Source organism: Anomaloglossus baeobatrachus, chromosome 6 (assembly GCF_048569485.1).
Source record: "Anomaloglossus baeobatrachus isolate aAnoBae1 chromosome 6, aAnoBae1.hap1, whole genome shotgun sequence".
In the NCBI taxonomy this organism is placed as follows: Eukaryota; Metazoa; Chordata; class Amphibia; order Anura; family Aromobatidae; genus Anomaloglossus; species Anomaloglossus baeobatrachus.
Genome location: NC_134358.1, coordinates 415,385,515 through 415,411,472, shown reverse-complemented (window position 1 = coordinate 415,411,472; position 25,958 = coordinate 415,385,515). Strand labels below are relative to the sequence as shown.

At 44.5% G+C, this 25,958-nt stretch overlaps 2 protein-coding genes across 2 annotated transcripts in view; both read left to right on the top strand.

Moving 5' to 3' along the window:
* The window catches only part of LOC142243949 (epidermal growth factor receptor-like), a 110,899-nt gene extending 88,989 nt beyond the window's left edge, over nt 1-21,910 (top strand). Inside the window, exons 8-9 of the mRNA XM_075316142.1 lie at nt 1,229-1,345; nt 21,840-21,910. Coding sequence (XP_075172257.1) covers nt 1,229-1,345; nt 21,840-21,910 — 188 coding nt within the window. The remainder of the gene's footprint in view (nt 1-1,228; nt 1,346-21,839) is intronic.
* Nucleotides 21,911-23,276: 1,366 nt separating this feature from the next.
* The window catches only part of LOC142243948 (epidermal growth factor receptor-like), a 191,565-nt gene continuing 188,883 nt past the window's right edge, over nt 23,277-25,958 (top strand). The window contains exon 1 of the mRNA XM_075316140.1: nt 23,277-23,346. Coding sequence (XP_075172255.1) covers nt 23,277-23,346 — 70 coding nt within the window. The remainder of the gene's footprint in view (nt 23,347-25,958) is intronic.

The following is a 25,958-nucleotide window of genomic DNA, read 5'->3' as shown; positions in this document are numbered from 1 at the left end:
AAATAGATCACTCTGTATTTAATGACTATATAATATATACATTTTCTTTTTTTGTATTGAATTACTGAAATAAATTAACTTTTTGATGATATTCTAATTTATTGAGATGTACATGTATGTCCAAAAAAGCTTTGAAACCAGGTAAAATTTTGGAAAAACTCGAAGGGGCACTAAAATTATGTAACTTTTGAAGTTCTCACACTATTTTTACCCAGATCCAACAAAGTGGGTGAAGCTGGTGCAGGACTGGGCAGGGCAACCACCAGTTGTCAAATTCATGATGAGCCGTGGCATTCATTACGTTACAAACCTTAAGGCCACTTTACACGCTGCGATCTCGCTAGTGAGATCGCTAGCGTGCGTACCCGCCCCCATCGTTTGTGCGTCACGGGCATAACGCTGCCCATGGTGCACAAAATCGCGCGGACCCATCACACTACTTACCTGCCTAGTGACGTCGCTGTGACCGGCGAACCGCCTCCTTTCTAAGGGGGCAGTTCATTCGGTGTCACACTGACGTCACTAAGCGGCCGCCCAATAGAAGCAGAGGGGCGGAGATGAGCGGGACGTAACATCCCGCCCACCTCCTTCCTTCCTCATTGCCAGCGGTCACAGGTAAGGTGAGGTTCCTCATTCCTACAGTGTCACACATAGCGATGTGTGCTGCCGCAGAAATGACGAACAACATTGTACCTGTAGCAGCAACGATAATTTGGAATAGGGGGCATGTCACCAATTAGCGATTTTGCACGTTTTTGCAACGATTCTAAATCACTCATAGGTGTCACATGCAACGACATCGCTAATGTGGCCGGATGTGCGTTACAAATTCTGTGACCCCAACGACATCGCTTTAGCGATGTCGTAGCATGTAAAGCGGCCTTTACTCCAGTCTTTGAAGTAAGATTAGTCATGAGGTGAGTACGGAAGTGTGTGCCACTTCTACAATGGTCCTGATCCATGAAGAGCCGCTCATATCTGACTCCAGCACACCTGCACATCAAGACCATTGTTCTTAAAATGGGTTCTATTGAAACACTTGTTCTGTTCGCCTGTAGTCTATAATGATATACTATATGGAAGAAGCACAGTTCTAGGATTTGATAGATTATTTTTGTTCCTACACAGTGGTAGAGTAAACTATGATAGTTTGTCTCTTCCTTTACTTTCATTGATGTGATTCTAAACTGATGCTTTGTGTTTTGTTTTTTTTTGTTTTTATTTTCAGATAAATATGTTGTATCAGATTCTGGATCTTGTGTACCTTCATGTGATTTGGGCACTTCTGAAATAGGAGGAAACAATGTATACAACTGTAAAAATTATGAAGAACCTTGTGAACAAGGTATGTTTGTTATCCATTAGCACCTATATTAAAACTAATGATTAAAAAATATATATTTTATAGTCAGAGTTGGTGAAAATTAATTCACACGTCCCATTCCTCAGCGATAACAATGGTCTGTTGCTGCTGTGATGTCATGTCAGAGAAAGCCTCTTACCCAACATCCTCCCCAGCTTTTCTTTTTTCTTAAAGTAATGATGGCCACTTGTTTTTCTTACTTAGCTGCTTTTTTCTTGCCATAATACAAATTCTAACAGTCTATTCAGTAGGACTATCAGCTGTGTATCCACCAGACTTCTGCACAACACAACTGATGGTCCCAACCCCATTTATAAGGCAAGAAATCCTACTTATTAAACCTGACAGGGCACACCTGTGAAGTGAAAACCATTTCTGGTAACTACCTCTGGAAGCTCATCAAGAGAATGCCAAGAGTGTGCAAAGCAATAATCAAAGCAAAAGGTGGCTACTTTGAAGAACCTAGAATATATGACATATTTTCAGTTGTTTAACACTTTTTTGTTAAGTACCATATTTTTCGCTTTATAAGACGCACTTTTGTTCCCCCACATTTTGGGGGAAAGTAGGGGGTGCATCTTATAAACCGAATATATAGGGTGTGTATATATATATATATATATATATATATATATACATATACAGTTAGGTCCAGAAATATTTGGACAGTGACACAATTTTCGCGAGTTGGGCTCTGCATGCCACCACATTGGATTTGAAATTAAACCTCTACAACAGAATTCAAGTGCAGATTGTAACGTTTAATTTGAAGGTTTGAACAAACATATCTGATAGAAATTGTAGGAATTGTACACATTTCTTTACAAACACTCCACATTTTAGGAGGTCAAAAGTAATTGGACAAATAAACCAAACCCAAACAAAATATTTTTATTTTCAATATTTTGTTGCAAATCCTTTGGAGGCAATCACTGCCTTAAGTCTGGAACCCATGGACATCACCAAATGCTGGGTTTCCTCCTTCTTAATGCTTTGCCAGGCCTTTACAGCCGCATCCTTCAGGTCTTGCTTGTTTGTGGGTCTTTCCGTCTTAAGTCTGGATTTGAGCAAGTGAAATGCATGCTCAATTGGGTTAAGATCTGGTGATTGACTTGGCCATTGCAGAATGTTCCACTTTTTAGCACTCATGAACTCCTGGGTAGCTTTGGCTGTATGCTTGGGGTCATTGTCCATCTGTACTATGAAGCGCCGTCCGATCAACTTTGCGGCATTTGGCTGAATCTGGGCTGAAAGTATATCCCGGTACACTTCAGAATTCATCCGGCTACTCTTGTCTGCTGTTATGTCATCAATAAACACAAGTGACCCAGTGCCATTGAAAGCCATGCATGCCCATGCCATCACGTTGCCTCCACCATGTTTTACAGAGGATGTGGTGTGCCTTGGATCATGTGCCGTTCCCTTTCTTCTCCAAACTTTTTTCTTCCCATCATTCTGGTACAGGTTGATCTTGGTCTCATCTGTCCATAGAATACTTTTCCAGAACTGAGCTGGCTTCATGAGGTGTTTTTCAGCAAATTTAACTCTGGCCTGTCTATTTTTGGAATTGATGAATGATTTGCATCTAGATGTGAACCCTTTGTATTTACTTTCATGTAGTCTTCTCTTTACTGTTGACTTAGAGACAGATACACCTACTTCACTGAGAGTGTTCTGGACTTCAGTTGATGTTGTGAACGGGTTCTTCTTCACCAAAGAAAGTATGCGGTGATCATCCACCACTGTTGTCATCCGTGGATGCCCAGGCCTTTTTGAGTTCCCAAGCTCACCAGTCAATTCCTTTTTTCTCAGAATGTACCCGACTGTTGATTTTGCTACTCCAAGCATGTCTGCTATCTCTCTGATGGATTTTTTCTTTTTTTTCAGCCTCAGGATGTTCTGCTTCACCTCAATTGAGAGTTCCTTAGACCGCATGTTGTCTGGTCACAGCAACAGCTTCCAAATGCAAAACCACACACCTGTAATCAACCCCAGACCTTTTAACTACTTAATTGATTACAGGTTAACGAGGGAGATGCCTTCAGAGTTAATTGCAGCCCTTAGAGCCCTTGTCCAATTACTTTTGGTCCCTTGAAATAGAGGAGGCTATGCATTACAGAGCTATGATTCCTAAACCCTTTCTCCGATTTGGATGTGAAAACTCTCATATTGCAGCTGGGAGTGTGCACTTTCAGCCCATATTATATATATAATTGTATTTCTGAACATGTTTTTGTAAACAGCTAAAATAACAAAACTTGTGTCACTCTCCAAATATTTCTGGCCCTGACTGTATATACAGTGCCTACAAGTAGTATTCAACCCCCTGCAGATTTAGCAGGTTTACACATTCGGAATTAACTTGGCATTGTGACATTTGGACTGTAGATCAGCCTGGAAGTGTGAAATGCACTGCAGCAAAAAAGAATGTTATTTCTTTTTTTATTTTTTTTTTAAATTGTGAAAAGTTTATTCAGAGGGTCATTTATTATTCAACCCCTCAAACCACAAGAATTCTGTTTGGTTCCCCTAAAGTATTAAGAAGTATTTCAGTCACAAAGAACAATGAGCTTCACATGTTTGGATTAATTATCTCTTTTTCCAGCCTTTTCTGACTAATTAAGACCCTCCCCAAACTTGTGAACAGCACTCATACTTGGTCAACGTGGGAAAGACAAAGGAGCATTCCAAGGCCATCAGAGAGATCGTGGAGGGTCACAAAGCTGGCAAGGGGTACAAAACCCTTTCCAAGGAGTTGGGCCTACCTGTCTCCACTGTTGGGAGCATCATCCGGAAGTGGAAGGCTTATGGAATTACTGTTAGCCTTCCACGGCCTGGACAGCCTTTGAAAGTTTCCACCCGTGCCGAGGCCATGCTTGTCCGAAGAGTCAAGGCTAACCCAAGGACAACAATGAAGGAGCTCCGGGAAGATCTCATGGCAGTGGGGACATTGGTTTCAGTCAATACCATAAGTAACGTACTCCACCGCAATGGTCTCCGTTCCAGACGAGCCCGTAAGGTACCTTTACTTTCAAAGCGTCATGTCAAGGCTCGTCTACAGTTTGCTCATGATCACTTGGAGGACTCTGAGACAGACTGGTTCAAGGTTCTCTGGTCTGATGAGACCAAGATCGAGATCTTTGGTGCCAACCACACACGTGACATTTGGAGACTGGATGGCACTGCATACGACCCCAAGAATACCATCCCTACAGTCAAGCATGGTGGTGGCAGCATCATGCTGTGGGAGTGTTTCTCAGCCAAGGGGCCTGGCCATCTGGTCCGCATCCATGGGAAGATGGATAGCACGGCCTACCTGGAGATTTTGGCCAAGAACCTCCGCTCCTCCATTAAGGATCTTAAGATGGGTCGTCATTTCCTCTTCCAACGAGACAACGACCCAAAGCACACAGCCAAGAAAACCAAGGCCTGGTTCAAGAGGGAAAAAATCAAGGTGTTGCAGTGGCCTAGTCAGTCTCCTGACCTTAACCCAATTGAAAACTTGTGGAAGGAGCTCAAGATTAAAGTCCACATGAGACACCCAAAGAACCTAGATAACTTGGAGAAGATCTGCATGGAGGAGTGGGCCAAGATAACTCCAGAGACCTGTGCCGGCCTGATCAGGTCTTATAAAAGACGATTATTAGCTGTAATTGCAAACAAGGGTTATTCCACAAAATATTAAACCTAGGGGTTGAATAATAATTGACCCACACTTTTATGTTGAAAATTTATTAAAATTTAACTGAGCAACATAACTTGTTGGTTTGTAAGATTTATGCATCTGTTAATAAATCCTGCTCTTGTTTGAAGTTTGCAGGCTCTAACTTATTTGCATCTTATCAAACCTGCTAAATCTGTAGGGGGTTGAATACTACTTGTAGGCACTGTATACACTCCAAGGTCCGCTCTGCAGCGGTGCTGGGAGCTGGTGAAGCTTCGGGCGGCAGCGTTAGATCTCCTGCTCCCGCTCATATATTATGCACAGCCGCTGTCCATCAGCATGGTGCTGAAACCACATCGCGCTGATGGGCTGGGGCAGCGGGGCATATTATTTCTGCCTGCGCCCTCCTTTGATCGCACATGATCCCCCCTGTGTTAGATATGGCCCCCCTACTGCTGCCCATAGTAAAATAAAAAAAGCTTTACTTACCTCCAGCGCTGATCTCCCGGTCTCCTGCTGCTGCTGTCTGTGATAAGGCACGCAGAGATGATATCACTCTGCTCTGCCGATCACATGACCGGCAGCAAGAACCAGGAAGTGGAGGAAGCCGGAGCTCAACCCCACGGAGGGAGACACAGGGATTACAGTGCTGAGAAGGTAAGGAAAGAGTGTTTTATTTTATTATGGGCAGCAGTATGGGGGGGCATATCTAACACAGGGGAGATGTGCCATCTATAGTGGCCATGGGCAGCAGTATGGGGGCCATATCTAACAGGGGAGATGTGCCATCTATAGTGACCATAGGCAGCAGTATGGGGGCCATATCAAACACAGGGGAGATGTGCCATCTATAGTGGCCATGGGCAGCAGTATGGGGGCCATATCAAACACAGGGGAGGTGTGCCATCTATAGTGGCCATGGGCAGCACAGGGGGATGTGTCCCAGCACAAGGGGGCTATATTCAATATAAGGGGGCCATATCCAGATTAAGGGGGGCTAATTTTAAGATGGGGGCTATGAGGGACATATACCCTATATGATTTGTTAGACAGACACTGGCATTATAAGATGGACCCCATTTAACATTAAAAAAATAATAATTTCTTTTCCTTCCTCAAATTTAAGGGTGCGTCTTATAATCAGGTGCATCTTATAAAGCGAAAAATACGGTATTTTATTCCACATGTGTTAATTCATAGTTTTGATGCCTTCAATGTGAATCTACAATTTTCAGAGTCATGTAAATAAAGAAAATTCTTTGAATGAGAAGGTGTGTCCAAACTTTTGGTCTGTACTGTATGTAGCGCCCCTGACTGTATCAGGGTGCTACAAGGAACTGCATTCTGTCCTCCAGGGTGCAGGACCCAATCCTCATGGTTCCAGGTTCCCAATAACCGGTGTCACCCATCAGCACTACAAATCCCAACCACACCTCACATCAAACCTGTCAGACACACCAGTGGGATGGTCAAGCTGGAGTAGGGCCACCCACCTAGGGGTCAGGCAGACTGGTGGGAGGGACTGAAAGGAGAATAGTGTCAGCTCTCAGCGTGAGAGGAGCTGCAGTGGTAGCTTCTGGGGAGCTCAAGGAGTAAAGAGTGAGAGTAGCCCTCAAAGAGTGAAGAGCTGGGAGTAGTAGCTCCCAGGGAACGAGACCAAGGTTGGGTCGCAAACGGTGGTCTGGGACCACAGGAGTCAGGGACCGGTGGCAGTGATATTGGAAAGGGTGCGACGGACATAGTCTAGGAGGACTGTCGACATCAGAACCCCAAAAGAACTGACCGATACCGAGCACGGCAGGGTACAGGACCCTAGGTCGGGAGCAGGTTTATCGTATTGGTTATTAACTTGGGAGGGAGAGTATCTTCATGATCTTCCCTAAAAGCTCAGAGATTGAAGGCATCAGCACACCGCGGGGGATAGGGTTCTCCATAAAAAGCAGCCCAATTGAAATCCCAAGTGCCAGCCATCAAGAGCACAGCTGCCCTAAACACAGGTAGCGGGGCCCCAACAGCTTCATGTCAAGGGGCCACAACAGACAACTAAAGTTGTGCACGGAGGGTGAGTCCGTACTATCAAGTGACACCGGTGGGAGTGGACACCTGGATGGGCTCCCCTGTAGAGACTGTGATGCACAGAGCCTTTGGTTTATCATCAGTGTGAGTGTCTGATTTATAATCCTTATCCTGCACCACGACTACCCACAGTGAGTAACCTGTTCCCCCTGCACCCTGCGCTCCCAACCATCCCACACCAAAAATCCCCAGAAGCCGGGGCCTTCCCTACCTGCGGAGGGACTGACACCTTGCTGCTCCACACCATCTGCCCCGGTATTCCTTCTCGCAGCGGCGGTACTCCCATTACCGCAACTCGCAGGTGGCGTCACAAACTTCTCCGCTGTAAATATCCCCTTTCCAAGGATTGGAGTGTTAGCCGACCCCAGGTCCGGACCCCTTGAGCCACGACCACCCTGGATCCGAGCACCCCGGTCTGCGCCGGGGCGGCACACATATGCTATGTTTGACTGGTCACAGTGGTGTGTACTTTTGCTGAGCAAGAAACAAATGGGGACGGCACCACCTTGAATAAATAGATTATGGAAGTGTGCTCCAACCCATAAATAGAACATAGAAAACAACACATGGGAAAGAGTGGGCACAACTACACCAAACATATACTGGAAAATCCAGAATAATGGAATGAAGCAAGAGGAGTCCCTTGTTGCATGCAAAAAGTGTAAACAAGTTTATTAATAACACAGAGAAATATTATTAAGAACACTTAAAACTGGGGAAGATCAAAGGGGTGATCCACCCATGAACAGTTTAGCACATCACCATTGAAACTTCATGGAATAATACAGATGGAATAAATCACATAGGCTCAAAAATAACAGTACCAGAGAACAGTATACAGCAATACATAGTCACCAAATGTAGGACTAACATAAATATGGTACAGATCAGAGAGAGCCAATACAATACCAGATGAGTAAATAATGAGAGAGGAGGTGTGGGTGCGCCTGCCCCACGCGTTACGCCACCATGTGTGGCTTCATCAGGGGTAAATACTTTTGCTGAGCAGTGCTGACAAGCCAAATGGTTTCACGTCCATAGAGGCGCAGTTATAGTTTCTGTAGTGCCCTCTGTTTCATTGCAATATCCTTTGTCACACAAATCCTTGGCGGCTGCTGTGCACAGTGTTCTGCCTGTGTGCCATTACACTGGCAATACACTGCACACCGGAAAAATGACTGCTCACTACTTGCCAGCTCAGTTTGATACACAGCAGTGCAGGACATTTGGTGTGAGAAGACAGAGCAGACCAGGACAAAGCTCTTCTCACAGCTCATGTGCTGTGCTGCTGTGTGTTGCACTAGCCGACATGTAGTGGCACATACGCAGAAGTTACTTGTATGAGCAGCTACCTCCTGGCTCATCATGGTATCATATTGCAGAGGGGAGCTCTCAGCCACACTGCGTTTTTTTGATGCTGCGTTTTTGTGCGTTTTTGGCCGCTAAAACCGCACAAAAACTTACCCGCGTCAAAAAAACGCGGCAAAAAACGCACGCGTTTTGCCGCTATTTGGTGTGTTTTTTTGCTGCGTTTTGCTGCGTTTTTGCTCACTGCGTCTTTATGCGTTTTTTATCAGTGAATAAAAAAAAAAAGGTCTGATGTCATTTCCTTCTTCAATGTGTTCTTCATTCTCCACTAGTGTATGCAGAAGAGCAGACAGCTGCAGAACTACAAGGCTCAGCATACTCCATCCAATAGTGTATGCAGGAGAGCAGACAGCAGCTGTCGAACTACAAGGCTCAGCATCCTCCTTCCAGGACTGTATGCAGGATTTCTTTGCCCCCCCCAAACAAAAAAAATGACGTGGGCTTCGCCATATTTTTGTATGCTAGCCGGGTACAGCAGGCAGGTACGGGCTGCCCCCAACCCCCAGCTGCCTATTTGTACCCGGCTGGGAACCAAAAATATAGGGAAGCCCTTTTTTTTTAAATTATTTCATGAATTTCATGAAATAATTTAAAAAAAAATGACGTGAGCTTCGCCCAATTTTTGAGTCCAGCCGGGTACAACTAGGCAGCTGGGGATTGGAATCCACAGTGCAGGGTGCCCATGCTTTCTGGGCACCCCCGCTGTGAATTGCAGTCCCGCAGCCACCCCAGAAAATGGCGCTTTCATAGAAGCGCCATCTTCTGGCGCTGTATCCAACTCTTCCAGCTGCCCTGAAGCCGGGTGGCTCGCTGGGTAATAATGGGGTTAGGGCTAGCTGTATAGCTGGCCCTAAGCACGAAATTCATGGTGTCACGCCAATATTAGACATGGCCACCATGAATTTCTAGTAAAGATAAAAAAAACCACAACACAGAAAAATATTTTTATTAGAAATAAAACACAACACAATTAGTGACTCCATCTTTATTGAAATAAAGAACCCCCCCTCCGCAGTAATCCTGGGTCAGGGTCCCGCGCCGTCCAATCCGGATCCAATATCATCTGATCGGTTTGCTGGAAGGCAAAGCGATCAGATGATGTGTCAGGATCAAGTGCCTGAATCCCATCACACATCAGCTGATTGTATAAAAGCCGATTATACAATCAGCTGATGCATCGGTGCAAAAAAAAATAAAAAAAATAATACTCACTTATGTGCTGATTACCGGCAGCTCCTGCAGCGATGGGGCGGGAGTCTGATCCCGTCCGATCGCTGCAGCAGCTGCCGGTAATCAGGGATGAAGTCTCCTGACGCATCCGCTGATACCGGCCGGGCGCCCGCGTCACCGCGATACTTACAATCACCTGATGCGTCAGGTGACTGCATCAGGTGATCCATCGCCAGGTACTGCATCCATCAGAGGTTTCCCGGCCGTCTGCACACAGCCGGAGCGGGGGTGGCGATACCGTGAGAGGAGATGGGAGCGGGCATGGCACCGGGAGTCTGCAGACAGGTGAGTATAACTTTTTTTTTTTTTCTACTGTTAACTTTTGTTTTCGCAGCCGCTTCCACCTCCTGCCTGTACCTGGCGCCGCACGGCAGCATACATGCACAGGACGGGAGGTGGAAGCGGTGGTGACGGTACCGGGAGGATTCACGCTTCTGTATATACTGACAGAAGGAATCCTCTTCCTGTACACGTCATTTTACTACCCACCTCCTGCGTTTATAGCTGCGTTTTTGGTCTTCAAAATGCACCAAAACACAGCTATTTGCGTTTCTCATTGCGTCTTTCAACATCCCATTGAACTCAATGGATGAAAAGCGCAGTGAAAAACGCGGGAATAATTGACATGCTGCGTTTTTGTGGCACCACAAAAACGCAGCTGAAAAAAAACAGATGTGTGCGGACAGCAAAAATTAAAACTCATAGACTTTGCTGGGGAAGCAAAGTCCTGCAGTTTTGAGGCCAAAAACGCACCCGAAAAACGCGCAAAAACGCCGCGAAAAACGCACTGTGCGCACATAGCCTAATGGCACACAGGCATATCACTGTGCACCCTAGAGGTCACAGCTACCTTCAGGAATTTTTGAGACATAGGATGTTGGAAGGAAACAGAGGGGCAATACAGGTACCATTACCATGCCTCTATAGACATGATATCGGCTGGCTTACCTGGACTGCTCAGCAGAAGTACACACCACTACGACTAGTCAAACTAATTAGCATATGCAGGAACAAAAGAATTTAAAATGCTGATCTTACATGTATATAAGCAACTTTCCTTAACATTGGGGTTACTTGAAGTGAGCATTTAATGACAAATGTGCATAACTTATTGGACGTTTCCTTTACACAAAATACCACAAGACACAGTTCCTCAACGTTCACTTTAGATGTCACTGTCCTGGTTATTCCTAGACTTTCTAGCGCAACCCAGCATAACACAAAAGTACGATTCATGAGTCCCACCAGTCCACACACGGTTCCACGTCCTCCCAGCAACAGCAAGTAGCGACGCTCCCGCATCTGCTGCCCAGAACTGCATTCTTGTTTCTCATTCACCACCGTGTCAGCCAATTTCCTTTCAGCTGTAAGGTACCCGGGGCCTGCTACTAAGCATCCGTCCACATACCCTATCCACAATGTATATGCTATGACCTTCGCCCAGTCCCAGATTTCACTGTTGGTCTCGACTGCTGCCATCCACCATCCAACCTAACCAAAACCTTCCTTATACCCACCAATGCAAATAAAACAAACCACAACTGCTGTCTTTTAGTAGACTAGGTCGGCTACAGCTTTATTTAACTTTCTTTTCTCAAACTCTTTCTTTAAAACTCCAACTGTAGAACTTGAAACTTCTTTAACTGATATGGTTTGCCCCTCCAGAATCCTGGAGGGCACTTGCGTCCTCGGTCCCATAACCGGTTGGAATCACCGCCAGCTGTGACTTTAGCACTCACAAATACTAAAAACTGTAAAACACATATACAACACATAAAAAAAGGGGACGGTGGAAGGGAGCTTCCATCAACCGATGCCGGAAAGAGGCCGCAGGGTCAGCGGGGGGCAGCCTTATAAACAAATGGGGTAAACAATTTTCTAAAAGGAGGAACAGTAGGACTGAATAGGGACACAACGCTGCTCACACCACATACTGTAGGGCCTGGCCAGGCACGCCTGCTACAAACTTGAACTGATCCTCTTCTTTTTTGTTTTATTGTAAACTTGTAGTAACCGGTTGCACGCCCGACTAGGCCTAAGAGAGGGTTAACCCCTGAACACCAACCACTCCTCTTGAGCCATCAGTCAGGGACCTCTTGCTAAAGAGCCTTGTAGTCCTCCAGACTGCTGCCATTCACCATCCCAGCGAACCAAAACTTCCCTTATACCCACCCAAATAAAACACACCACAACTGCTCTTTTTTAGTGGATGGGTTTGGCCACAGCTTTAACTTTCTTTTCTCAAACTGTTTCTTTAAAACTCCAACTATAGAACTTGAAACTTCTTTAACCGATACGGTTTGCCCCTCCAGACTCCTGAAGGGCACATGCTTCCTCAATCCCATAACCGGTTTGAATCACCGCCATGAAAGGGGCTGGTGAACCCCTACACCAAGTACCGACTGCCACCTAGCAACAGGAGAACCTGCTTGACAACGTCCTGCAAACCCGACAAAAATATGTCAAGACCTATCCCATTGAGGTGAACGCCGTCAGGCCCCATCAATCATCGGTTACTCCCTTGAGCTGTCTATTCCACACTACTACCCCAGATTTAGACCGCACAAAACACGAAAGCTGGCAATTCACCGTATGCCGCAGCCTTTCAATGGCTACTACATCCCTGACACCCTGCCAAGTGACCCTAGGATCATTATGGATCATACAATGATAATCTCAGCAAAAAAAACCCATGATTCTTTCCAGGTCCACCCACATAAGGGCCATCAACTCCGCCATCTTAAGAAAGCAGAAATAATTACCTCCCGCATAAATTACCAGGATAGTCAAACGAGCAACTTTGCTAACTTCCATGGCCTCCGGTAACACCTGAGTCCAGTTGAGGCCATGGATTCCTCTCCACGATATGTTGACATTCCTAAAACCCAGTTCTTTCCCACCTGGCCACCATGCGGGTCTCTGCGAAGCCTAGTATATATATGAATGCCCGATAAGCCAGACGTTAGGGGTGGTGGTGACCTGTTAAAGAGAAACTGTCAGATCAAAAGTTTAGGGCGAACATAACCGTGACACAATCAGACTTCCACCTGCTTATCTGCTTTACATGCCCCATGGACGAACCCGCTCTGGACGCCTCCATAGCTGCCTCGATCCTGAAGAAATGGGTATCAAAAGGAGGTGCACCCCCGCTGCCAAGTATTTCTTAAAAACCGAATTGAAGAATGCCTGTTCTGTGGAAAGCCATGTAATCATTGACAATCTTCAATGGGCATATAGGACCCTGAACCTGGTGCAACACCACCCAGTTGCCACGCACACACTGGTCCGTTTTTGATCGCTGAGCCCTAATGCGCACAGTCCCATTGCCAACTAACATGTCGTGATGCAATAGCCCGCTGAGACGAGATTTCGACACCGACACCGATTCACTGAACAGCGCTCCGGATACCTCTGGCCCATTACACAGCCTAAGGCGGGCTTTGCACGTTGCGACATCGCAAGCCAATGCTGCAATGTTGCACGCGATAGTCCTCGCCCCCGTCGCAGCAGCGATATCTTGTGATAGCTGCCGTAGCGAACATTATCGCTACGGCAGCTTCACATGCACTCACCTGGCGTGCGACGTCGCTCTGGCCGGCGTCCCGCCTCCTTCCTAAGGGGGCGGGTCGTACAACGTCAGAGCGACGTCACACGGCAGGCGGCCAATAGAAGCGGAGGGGCGGAGATGAGCAGGATGTAAACATCCCGCCCACCTCCTTCCTTCTGCATAGCCGCCGGCGGCAGGTAAGGATATGTTCCTCGCTCCAGCGGCTTCATACACAGCGATGTGTGCTGCCGCAGCAAGGAGGGACTACATCATACCTGTCGTGGCAGCGGCATTATGGAAATGTCAGAGAATGCAACGATGATATGATAACGACGCTTTTGCGCTCGTTAATCGTATCATCTAGAATTTACACACTACAATGTCGAAAGTGACGCCGGATGTGCGTCACTTTCGATTTGACCCCACCGACATCGCACGTGCGATGTTGCAACGTGCAAAGCCGCCCTAACATCATAAAAGCTTGAATCCAATTCCCCATCCTGTGAGCCACCTTTGGCTGCCTGTCAAAAACCCTAATTGTCTCTCCAGTAAAGGAGACAAACTCTAGCACAGCGCCACCTATTGGAAGTAGCGATCCTAAAAGTCACAAGTGGATTTTCAACAATCCTTTGCAATATGACTCAGGATATAAAAGCCAGATCAGAATCCCAATTTGCAGACACGGTGTTTCGGGGTGCATGCCCCTCGTCAGTGCAAAGTATAGGGGTGTCTGATCTGGCTCATGAGAAAGCTATGTGGGGACCACGGGGGAACACTATTCTCCTTAAGGAGACTTTGCAAGCCAGTCTGGCTGCCAGGTAAGGGGACTTATAGCTGCCACGCCCCTCTAAGAAATATTCAAATTGTCTCTCCAGTAAAGGAGACAAACTCTAGCACAGCGCCACTTATTGGAAGTAGCGATCCTAAAAGTCACAAGTGGATTTTCAACAATCCTTTGCAATATGACTCAGGATATATAAGCCAGATCGGAATCCCAATTTGCAGACACGGTGTTTCAGGGTGCTTGCCCCTCGTCATTGCAAAGTATGGGGGTGTCTGATCTGGCTCATGAGAAAGCTATGTGGGGACCACGGGGGAACACTATTCTCCTTAAGGAGACTTTGCAAGCCAGTCTGGCTGCCAGGTAAGGGGACTTATAGCTGCCACGCCCCTCTAAGAAATATTCAAATTGTCTCTCCAGTAAAGGAGACAAACTCTAGCACAGCGCCACCTATTGGAAGTACACTGTCAAATACCCTATCATTATTTGGTCTCTGTTTTTTGTCTATAGTATGTTGCCAACCAAGACCAGACAGCAAGTATCTACATACTGGTTTGACCAGATTTTTAACTTCGTCTCCTCATCCAAATGGGAACTTAGTAGACTAATCCTGCAGAAAAATCCTCCTTGTGTACATTATCCTGAGATAAAGTCTCCGACTGTGGCACCGAGGGGCCCAGAGTTTCACTTGACCCTAGCTTCGGAAGCAATGCCTTTATCACTACTACTAAGCTGCTCTAATTCTCCATGAAACCCCAAGCCGCAGCAAAATTGAACTCAACATCATGGTCAGCTGGAGTGGACGTTGACCCAGGCAGGGAAAGCAGCATTGAGCTGGCTTGGCTCACCTCGCGAAATGGCCCACTCGCCGACAACGATGACCTGTGCCTCCTGTTCCAATCTGACCAGACGGAGCTGCAGGAACTGCCTGACGATGACAGAGAGCACCACCGCAAAGAGCGGGAATGATGAGCTGCCTCCTGAAGCTCTGGAAGCACGCCTGCAGCAATGCCTGCATTCATAGGCCGGAGTTCTTGACCAACGACCCACACCGCGGGAGCAAGACATAGACCATGCTCTCCTGCAGTACCTACACTCTGGTGTACCTGGAATGGGCATATCTGAAACAGGGGTCGCACTGAAGGGAATCACGGCTGCCATAGCTGGAACCACAGAGGCCTCCCCTGTGGCCTACTCCTGAACTTCAGCAGGATTCTGAGTAGGAGGGGTGTAGGGGGCTCCTCCGCTGATGACACTGTCTGTATCATGTTCCACATTATAATTGGGGCTGTATGGGCTGTATTAGAAGCTGAATTTGGGGCTGTGAGGGCCAAAATTGCAGATGTTCTGTAGGCCGCGCTGCGTATAGGCGCTGTCCCTAAAGATAGCCGTGGGTGCTGAGGGGGCAGGGCTACAGCTGCAGCTCCTGTGGCCAGAAGCCAATGTGCTGGTGCAGGAAACGGAAGGTGCGGGTCACATGTGCACCTGTGAGAAACTGAGGAAGCCTGCCGCGGCTGTCTCACAGTTCCCCTGTGCCATTGGCATGCATCATGGGAGCTGTGACTGAGCCTCTGTAGTGGGCGGACCCGGCACGACAAGCGCCTGCCCCCCGCATCAGCGTGCACACTGGAACAGTGGGCCGGGAGACTACCTGCAGCGCTACCTATTATCTCCATCAGACGCCACTTTAGCTGTGGGTCCCCTGTCTGCAGGCATGCAGCCAGCATCGCCAGAAGCTCCATGTCGGCCATTGCCTTGGGAAACAGGTAATGACAGCTGCAGCACAGGTGCAGCTTGTGTCAGCCGATGCCAAAAAGAGGCCGCAGGCCAGTGGGGGGTGGCATTAGAAACACCTGGAGTAAACCATTTCCCAAAAGGAGGAACAATAGGACTGAATAGGGAAAGGAGCAGGCACAACACCGCTCACACCACATAAAGTAGGGCCTGGCCAGGCATCCCTGCTGCAAACTTGAACTGACCCTTTTTTTTAATTCTAAACTTTTATTAACCCATCGCACACCTGACTAGGCCTAAGGGAGGCTTAACCACCGAACACCAACCACTCCACCTGAGCCAGGGACCACTTGCCAAAGAGGCTTGTAGTCCTCCTGTCTCTGGCTGTAACCAACTTCCAAAATTCCGGGGTACTTTCTCGCTACCCTTGTTTGGTCTTTCACTTCTTCCTGCAAAAACTCACAAGAAGAATGCATCCAAAATGACCTGACGGACCCGTATGTCCGAACTCAACTCCAGTCGTTCCCCACCTGAACTCTAAGATAGAGTCAGTCTCTCTCCCTCAGCACTAGCTCCTCCCCCATGAGCTAATCCCAACTGCCAACTGTCACTTGCCCTGCATACTGTTGCCAGGCAACATATCTTACCAACATCCGATGTTTACAGTGTTTATTATGCAGTGAGAATAATCTTGTAACAAGATTCTCCAGGTCAGCGATACCAAACTTGTAATATTTTTTTTTTATTATTATTTTAGTGACTTTTTTTAAAACTTTGTAAAATATACAAAAACATTAATTAGTTTTCTATCAATGGAACTCTGTAAAGGTTTGTTTTTCTGGTACAATGTTATTTTAGGCAATTTTACCGTTTTCAAATTTTTTCTTTTCATCGTGTTTTTGAATGGGTTAAATAAATTTTCTATTTTCATAAATGACACACTTCTGAATGCAAAGGTTTCTTTTTCATTTTTTTTTTTACTTTATTTTTAACTGCAGAGATATGAGGTGATTTAAATTTGTATGTTTCCTTTTTAGTACTTTTAATATTTATAAATTCTAAATTAATAAATGATTTATTTTTCATTTAATGGGGTATTCCCATCTCAAAGATCCTATCCCAATATGTAGCAGATGTAATAATAATATTAGAAAATAACTCCACTTAGAAATGTAGTATAGTTCTCCTGATTTGCTGCATCACTTACCGCATGTGCAGGGCATTACATTAGGCATTATAGTAAAATATGCTGGTTTGGATTATTTGCACCGAATACCTAGTACTAGTCCAGTGTTCATCACGAATAATGAACCTAATGCAAGTCAATGGGGAACCCTAGCATTTTTCTTGAAGACTTTCAAGAAAAATGCTCGGATTCCCCATTGACTTGCATTAGGTTCATTATTCGTGGCAAATACTGGAATAGTATTTTGTATTCGGTACGAATAATTCAAACCCGCATATTTTACTAATCACTTTTCAGTAATTATTAGGTATACATGGTTATAATCACTGGCAACTAACTAGCTCACTATTTGAGTGGTCATAACCGTGGATACCTATGTTTCTGCAATGTCCTGCACATGAAGTAAGTGACATAGTAAATCAGAAGAGGTATCCTACATTTCTAATTGGAGTTATTTGCTAACATTTTTATTATGATGCCTACTACATATTGCAATAGGATTTTAGAGATAGGAATACCCCTTTACACCTGTGTTTGATCGCTCATTTTATATACAGCAATATATACTTCAATATGTAGGACAAATCACTGTCCCTTATGAAGTTTAGCTGAGATGGCTTCACAACTGTACCAAGATGATAGCAATGGTGACCTTCAGCTGCCGTATCAATAAGACTCCCCTCTAGAACATAAGCACTACTAGGATGGTGCAACTTAAATGCTGCTCTCAGTGATTGACAGTGACATTTAAGAGGTAAATCAGCAAACATTAGAGCTAGCCGTAAGGGGTACTTTGCACGCTGCGACATCGCAGGCCGATGCTGCGATGCCGAGCGCGATAGTCCCCGCCCCCGTCGCAGCAGCGATATCCTTGTGATAGCTGCCGTAGTGAACATTATCGCTACGGCAGCTTCACATGGACTCACCTGCCCTGCGACCGTCACTCTGGCCGGCGACCCGCCTCCTTGTTAAGGGAGCGGGTCGTGCGGCGTCACTGCGACGTCACACAGCAAGCGGCCAATTGGAGAGGAGGGGCGGAGATGAGTGGGATGTAAACATCCCGCCCACCTCCTTCCTTCCGCATATTCTACGGAAGCCGCAGTGACGCCGGTAGGAGATGTTCCTCGCTCCTGCGGCTTCACACACAGCGATGTGTGCTGCCACAGGAGCGAGGAACAACATCGGACTGTCGCGTCAGCGTAATTATGGATTACGCCGACGCTGCACCGATTATACGATTACGACGCTTTTGCGGTCGTTAATCGTATCATCGAGCCTTTACACACTACGATGTCGCATGCGATGCCGGAAGTGCGTCATTTTCAATTTGACCCCACCGACATCGCACCTGTGATATCGTAGTGTGCAAAGCCTGCCTAAGAGCTGCTGTTAGAGACAGATGCCAGCTGTGTTACACAGCTGGCACATGCCTTTTGTGGTGTGGGCTCAATACCGGAGCCAGATTCACATTCTCCGATTAGCACCATGATGAATATACATGTTATGGAGTGTAAAGAGCTTAAAGTTGAATCAATAAAAAAATTACTATATAGTCAGTGAACTATGTTGTTAAATTTAGAAGGTGATTAGTAATCCATGAAAGAATGATCATGAAAAAAACATACACCATTACCATGTTGTGTCACATACAAACAAAGTTGATTTCATAGAAAGCATAATGCTATCACCTCCAGGGGACGGACAGCTGCTATAACAAATGGTTTATGCTTTTTAGACAAAAGGACACATGGGAGACGGGACTCATTTTCTAAAGATGTGTGTTCGGTCCCCTTCATGTTTCCATTTCCTTTGTTGATCTACCTAATAGAATAGCAACTATTGTTAAGAAACGGTTACTGATGAAGGAAGTAATTTTACCATCCAAAGTGTAGAATAATACTAGTTTGAGTAAAGTTGTTATCTATATCCCCTTCATGACTGGGCTACTTTTCATTTTCATTTTTTCCTCCTTATTTTCCAAGAGCCATAACTTTATTTTATTTTTCCATCCACATAACTGTTTTAGGGCTTGATTTTTTTTGTGGGGCAAATTGTACTTTTAAATGACACTATTCATTTTATTGTGATGCACTCAAAAAAGGGAAATAAAATCTAAATGTTTCTAAATTGCAAAAAAGTGTAATTTTACAATTGTTTTGGGTTTTTTTTAATTTACTATATTCACTAGAAGGTAAAACTGACCTTACAATATGATTCTCCAGATGAGTACATTAACTGAAAGAAAAAAATCTACCGTACATGTTTAGTGTCTAAGTAGTGAAAAAAATTCAGAAATTTGTAAGAAAACAAAAAATTACCTTGTGTCACCAATTTCTCAGAGCTGTAGAGTTTTTGGCATAATTGACTGTATGAGAGTTTGTTTTTTGCGCTGAGTTGACCTTTTTACTATTACCATTTTTGGATAGATACAATATTTTAATTGCCTCTTGCATATTATTGAAATTTTGTGGCAGCCAGAAAACTGAATTCTGGGGTTTTGCTTTTTTTTCTCATTACGCCATTTACCGATTCATTTTTTTATATATTCATAGACCAGACATTTACAAATGCATCAATACCAATTATATATAAGTTCAAAAATTGTTTAAAAGAACAGAGAGTCCTCAGTGGTTGATACCTTTTAATGGCTAACTGAAAAGATGGTAATAATTGCAAGCTTTCGAGACTACTCAGGTCTCAACCTGGTATCAACCACTGAGGACTCTCTGTTCTTTTAAACAATTTTTTTATCTCTACTGGCTAACACGGTACAAAGATATATTTTACTTGTATATAAGTTCAAATCATTCCTGTTTGCCCCATTAAAAAAAAAATAAAAATTATATATATATATATATATATATATATATATATATACAGTCATATGAAAAAGTTTGGGTACCCCTATTAATGTTAACCTTTTTTCTTTATAACAATTTGGGTTTTTGCAACAGCTATTTCAGTTTCATATATCTAATAACTGATGGACTGAGTAATATTTCTGGATTGAAATGAGGTTTATTGTACTAACAGAAAATGTGCAATCCGCATTTAAATAATATTTGACCGATGCAAAAGTATGGGCACCCTTATCAATTTCTTGATTTGAACACTCCTAACTACTTTTTACTGACTTACTAAAGCACTAAATTGGTTTTGTAACCTCATTGAGCTTTGAACTTCATAGGCAGGTGTATCCAATCATGAGAAAAGGTATTTAAGGTGGCCACTTGCAAGTTGTTCTCCTATTTGAATCTCCTATGAAGAGTGGCATCATGGGCTCCTCAAAACAACTCTCAAATGATCTGAAAACAAAGATTATTCAACATAGTTGTTCAGGGGAAGGATACAAAAAGTTGCCTCAGAGATTTAAACTGTCAGTTTCCACTGTGAGGAACATAGTAAGGAAATGGAAGAACACAGGTACAGTTCTTGTTAAGCCCAGAAGTGGCAGGCCAAGAAAAATATCAGAAAGGGAGAGAAGAAGAATGGTGAGAACAGTCAAGGACAATCCACAGACCACCTCCAAAGACCTGCAGCTTCATATTGCTGCAGATGGTGTCAATGTGCATCGGTCAACAATACAGCGCACATTGCACAAGGAGAAGCTGTATGGGAGAGTGATGCGAAAGAAGCCATTTCTGCAAGCACGCCACAAACAGAGTCGCCTGAGGTATGCCAAAGCACATTTGGACAAGTCAGTTACATTTCAGAAGAAGGTCCTGTGGACTGATGAAACAAAAATTGAGTTGTTTGGTCATACAAAAAGGCGTTATGCATGGAGGCAAAAAAACACGGCATTCCAAGAAAAGCACTTGCTACCCACAGTAAAATTTGGTGGCCAATGCTTTGGGGCTGTGTGGCCAATGCCGGCACGGGGAATCTTGTCAAGGTTAATGGTCGTATGGATTCAGCTCAGTATCAGCAGATTCTTGACAATAATGTGCAAGAATCAGTGACAAAGTTGAAGTTACGCAGGGGATGGATATTTCAGCAAGACAATGATCCAAAACACCGCTCCAAATCTACTCAGGCATTCATGCAGAGGAACAATTACAATGTTCTGGAATGGCTATCCCAGTCCCCAGACCTGAATATCATTTAAAATCTGTGGGATGATTTGAAGCGTGCTGTTCATGCTCGGCGACCATCAAACTTAACTGAACTAGAATTGTTTTGTAAACAGGAATGGTCAAATATACCTTCATCCAGGATCCAGGAACTCATTAAAGGCTACAGGAAGCGAGTAGAGGCTGTTATTTTTGCAAAAGGAGGATCTACAAAATATTAATGTCACTTTTATGTTGAGGTGCCCATACTTTTGCACTGGTCAAATTTTGTTTAAATGCAGATTGCACATTTTCTGTTAGTACAATAAACCTCATTTCAATCCAGAAATATTACTCAGTCCATCAGTTATTAGATATATGAAACTGAAATAGCTGTTGCAAAACCCCAAATTGTTATAAATAAAAAAGGTTAACATTAATAGGGGTGCCCACACTTTTTCATATGACTGTATATATATTTTATTTTATTTTTTTATTTATTTATTTTTAATGGGGCAAAAAAGGGGGATGATTTGAACCTTTATATATTTGTTTAAAGCATTTTGTTCACTTTTTAGTGTATTTGTTGGTCCTCTTAGGGGGCTTGAGCCTGCAACCATCTGATCACTGATCACCATGTGCTATACATGGCAGTGCTTTAGCCATGCATAGTGAAAATATACACTGCCATGTATAGTGAAAATCACATTATCACACTAGTTAAATGCTGGCTGTCACAGGAGACTTGTCAATACTAACAAGGGGGTCTTCAGCAGACCCCCGGCAGTCATGGCAACCCATAAGCACTCCAGTTCAATTTTGATGTAGTCATAACTTAAAGGACTCCAGGCAAAGAAAGATAAGAGCTGCAAGCTCTGCAATCAGATCAAAGTCACTGACTTCTATGAATGACTTCTGTAGCTAGTTATGTACTGTGAATCATAGGGCTATTCAAAGCCAGACACTTCAGAGTTCTTAACCTTATTGCAAAAGAAATATCTTTAGTCTAAAACACATACATTTAAGTAAAAAAAATGCCCCTAAAGGTCTCCATATACTTTTACCCTTGAATGTGTAAAGTTTAAACTGCAGTACTATGATTATAGAATATACATAGAAAATGAAGATGCTTAGCACAGAAAATAGCCAATTCATGCGTGACACAATAATTCATCCCTTGTTTTGATTGGACCTTAACAATTTCAATAACACTCTCCTAGCACCAAAAGCATACAGATCAAAAGTCTTTGGCACACCTGTGTGTTGCAGTCCATGATTACTCGTGAAGCTGGATTGCCTTTCATCTTTCATTGGATTTCCATGTCCAAGCAACTTTAAATGTTAGAATTGTACAGTGATTGCATGCCATTGATGAGTCAAACTATGAAGCTTACCAACTGTAAAACTGTAATCTGGTTTAACACTCTGAGTTTACAACTTGTTTTCTGTTCAACCATCCGCCACCACTTCCTTTTTCCCGTACAATATACATAATCTTGTAAAGTCACATTGAGTTGCCTTCTTTGCATACACGACTCCAGTTTACATTTGGTGTAGTCGGTAGCATGTAACATTCTAGCACAGAAATGGCAGATCAGGCGGTGACTGAGACCATAACGGAGGGCATACCCCTGGCAATAATTCTCTGCAGGGAATAATTTGCTGTTGTGGGACTGGGTAGAATGACTGAAAAGCATGCTATGCATACATCCCATGACTACTGCCTTCCAGGCAGAACTGGCCCCACTGACCTTAGATGGAGAGGCCTCACAGACAGTTATGCTTCAGCTACAACAAGACCATGATATGGTGGACAAAGTCTTTAGAGTCTTAGAAGGCATGCATGGTGATATCACTGATCTGGGTAATCTGCACATTTGTCAATTTCGTTGGGTCCAGAGAGAAGGGGAGACCATGGCCAAGTACGGGAACGCCTTGCAGGAAGCTATGGTCCATATAACTAAAAAAAAGCTTAAGAAGATTTACAAGGCCTGGGAAAATTGGACAAAGTCTTACAAGATCAATTGATTGCTGGTCAAAGTTATCCCTATCTGAATCAGGCTTTACTGTAATGCCTATGATAGTTGGAGCTGAAACCAGAGTCCATGAGCAAGAATTTTTACTGTTGACCGGTGTGATTTGAATCCATGTAATGGCCACTTCTGAATTATCCAGTGTGAAGCCAGATTGGGCTCGTGAATCTCATCAAGAGATTGAGGAAATTAAAGGAGAACTGCATGATGTAAAAAAATAGCTGAGCCAGGTGCCACAATTCGGTATGACGACAGAACAGAATGGGAGTAACTATCCTCTAATCATCAGCAATAGTGGCCATACCACCAATGTAGGTACATGGGGTCGAATGTTGCACTTGTGGAAGGAAAGGACATATCTCCAGAAATTACCCGTGACAAGAAATTCGGCAGAGCAGGCAATCATTAAACTAATGTGCCACACAATCAAGGAGCACACCATGGGGTCTGATACCTTTTAAGGGTAGGGATGAAGACTCTGAGGATATAGTTTTTGAGAGACCAACTATGTGGGCTGAGTTTAATCACTATGCCTGAAGAATATTTCCAATGACATTTTCCCACAACTGGGCCACTGCAAAAGAGAACCTGCTATAGGGAAGCTGGCTTCTAATCAGTTGCTCATCACAGTTGCAGGGTGGTGTTGATGAAGATACAAGTCTGTGGAAAGAATCTGAAATAGAAAATAATCATATTAGGGAAAGGCTCCAACAGAAATGGACCAACTGATAACTTGGCAATGAATGTTCTGAGAGAGGTGGGACAGTGCCTGGCTGATTGGCTAATGGACCATTGGGACATGGTCACCTTCGAGTGGCACACCATCTTTCATATTAAAAAAACATTCCAACAACTCATTCACAGTCAGTCCAGAAGCTACTTGCTAATCCAAGCTGTTGGGGAAAGGGGTTGTGCACTCTAGGTCTATGCTGACTCTACACCTTGGACAAATGGTACTACTCACAATGCCAGTTCAGGTCCAGGTGGCATTAGAAGGAGAACAAATTGACCCCTTAGATGTAGGAGAAGAGATGCCCATCAAGAGCAAGTATTGGTGAGGTGTTAGAATCTGAGTGGAGCAAAATTGCAGCTAAATTCTAAAAAGGAAGTGGCCCCAGTTTGTGTAATTCTGGAAAATCTTACTCGGTCTCATGCTATAATATTTACCTCAATAAAAGAATATCAATGGGCTCAGGTCGGGTCCTTCGAACACCAAGGAGGCAAAGCGAGAGTCAGCAGATGAAAGCACACCTGAATCGGTATCCAACTTCAGCTGCACCAGACACATTCACCAAGAGATTCCAATGGGAAATGCTTCTCCCATTTGGGAAAGGTATTGCCAGATTCCATTCCAGATGTACCGAACGTCCAAATATCTGTCGGAATGGCTATCATGGAGTTATAACTCGATCATGAAGAAGACTGTACAAGGGCCATCTTTAATGCATTGTAATGTAAACATCAACATCATCTGCAAACATTAAAGCGGTGGGTGAAACAGAACTTTTAGGAAATCACCTGAACAAAACCCCTGTGCAGGATGAGTGTCTCCAACAAAGACATTGAATGCTAATTAGAACATCGGTGGGAGCTGACTCCCTGCAGGGTGATAAGAAGAATTCAACCAAACAATGTTATGAAGTATGGCTGGAGGAACAGGAGGAATTGTATTGTCAGGTGCTACATAGATATATTGTCCACCCTTGTGTTTCTGAAGAAGGGAATTATAAATAATTATTTATCTAGCTGACTAGCTAAGAGAAGATTTACAACACAACTGAGTCAGAGTTAGTGAATCACTAGTACAGATTCATTTGCTTAGAGCCTAAAGGCCCCGTCACACTAAGCAACATCGCTAGCAACATCGCTGGTAACGAACAACTTTTGTGACGTTGCTAGCGATGTTGCTGTGTGTGACATCCAGCAACAACCTGGCCCCTGCTGTGAGGTCGTTGGTTGTTGCTGAATGTCCTGGGCCATTTTTTAGTTGTTGCTGTCCTGCTGTGAAGCACAGATCGCTGTGTGTGACAGCGAGACAGCAACAACTAATGTGCAGGCAGCAGGAGCCGGCTTCTGCTAAGGCTGGTAACTAATGTAAACATCGGGTAACCAAGAAGCCCTGTCCTTGGTTACCCGATATTTACCTTTGATACCAGGCTCCTCCGCTCTCACTGCCTGTGCTGCCGGCTCCTGCTCTGTGCACATGTAGCTGCAGCACACATCAGGCAATTAACCCGATGTGTGCTGTAACTAGGAGAGCAAGGAGCCAGCGCTCAGTGTGCGCTGCTCCCTGCTCTGTGCACATTTAGCTGCAGCACACATCAGGCAATTAACCCGATGTGTGCTGTAACTAGGAGAGCAAGGAGCCAGCGCTCAGTGTGCGCTGCTCCCTGCTCTGTGCACATTTAGCTGCAGCACACATCGGGTTAATTAACCTGATGTGTGCTGTAACTAGGAGACTGGGGGCTGGTCACTGGTTGCTGGTGAGCTCACCAGCAACTCGTGTAGCCACGCTCCAGCGATCCCTGCCAGGTCAGGTTGCTGGTGGGATCGCTGGAGCGTCGCAGTGTGACAGCTCACCAGCAACCTCCTAGCAACTTACCAGCGATCCCTATCGTTGTTGGGATCGCTGGTAAGTTGCTTAGTGTGACTGGACCTTAAGTTTACTTGCTACTTATTTACTGTGATTATACAGTGGCGACCAAAAGTTTTGCATTTTTTTAAAAGTGTTATGACTTGTGTCTGGTTGTTGTGATGCCATTTTTTTGATGATTTTAGTAAACCGGCAGCAAATGGTTATCAGATCTAAGGATGAAAATTGTGTTTGACATTGTTTTATACCTTTTTGTGTTAATTTTCCACATTTGCTGGGCCAAATGTTTTGCATATTTTGTCATGGGTAGTCTAATTTTGCCTATTTTTTTGTT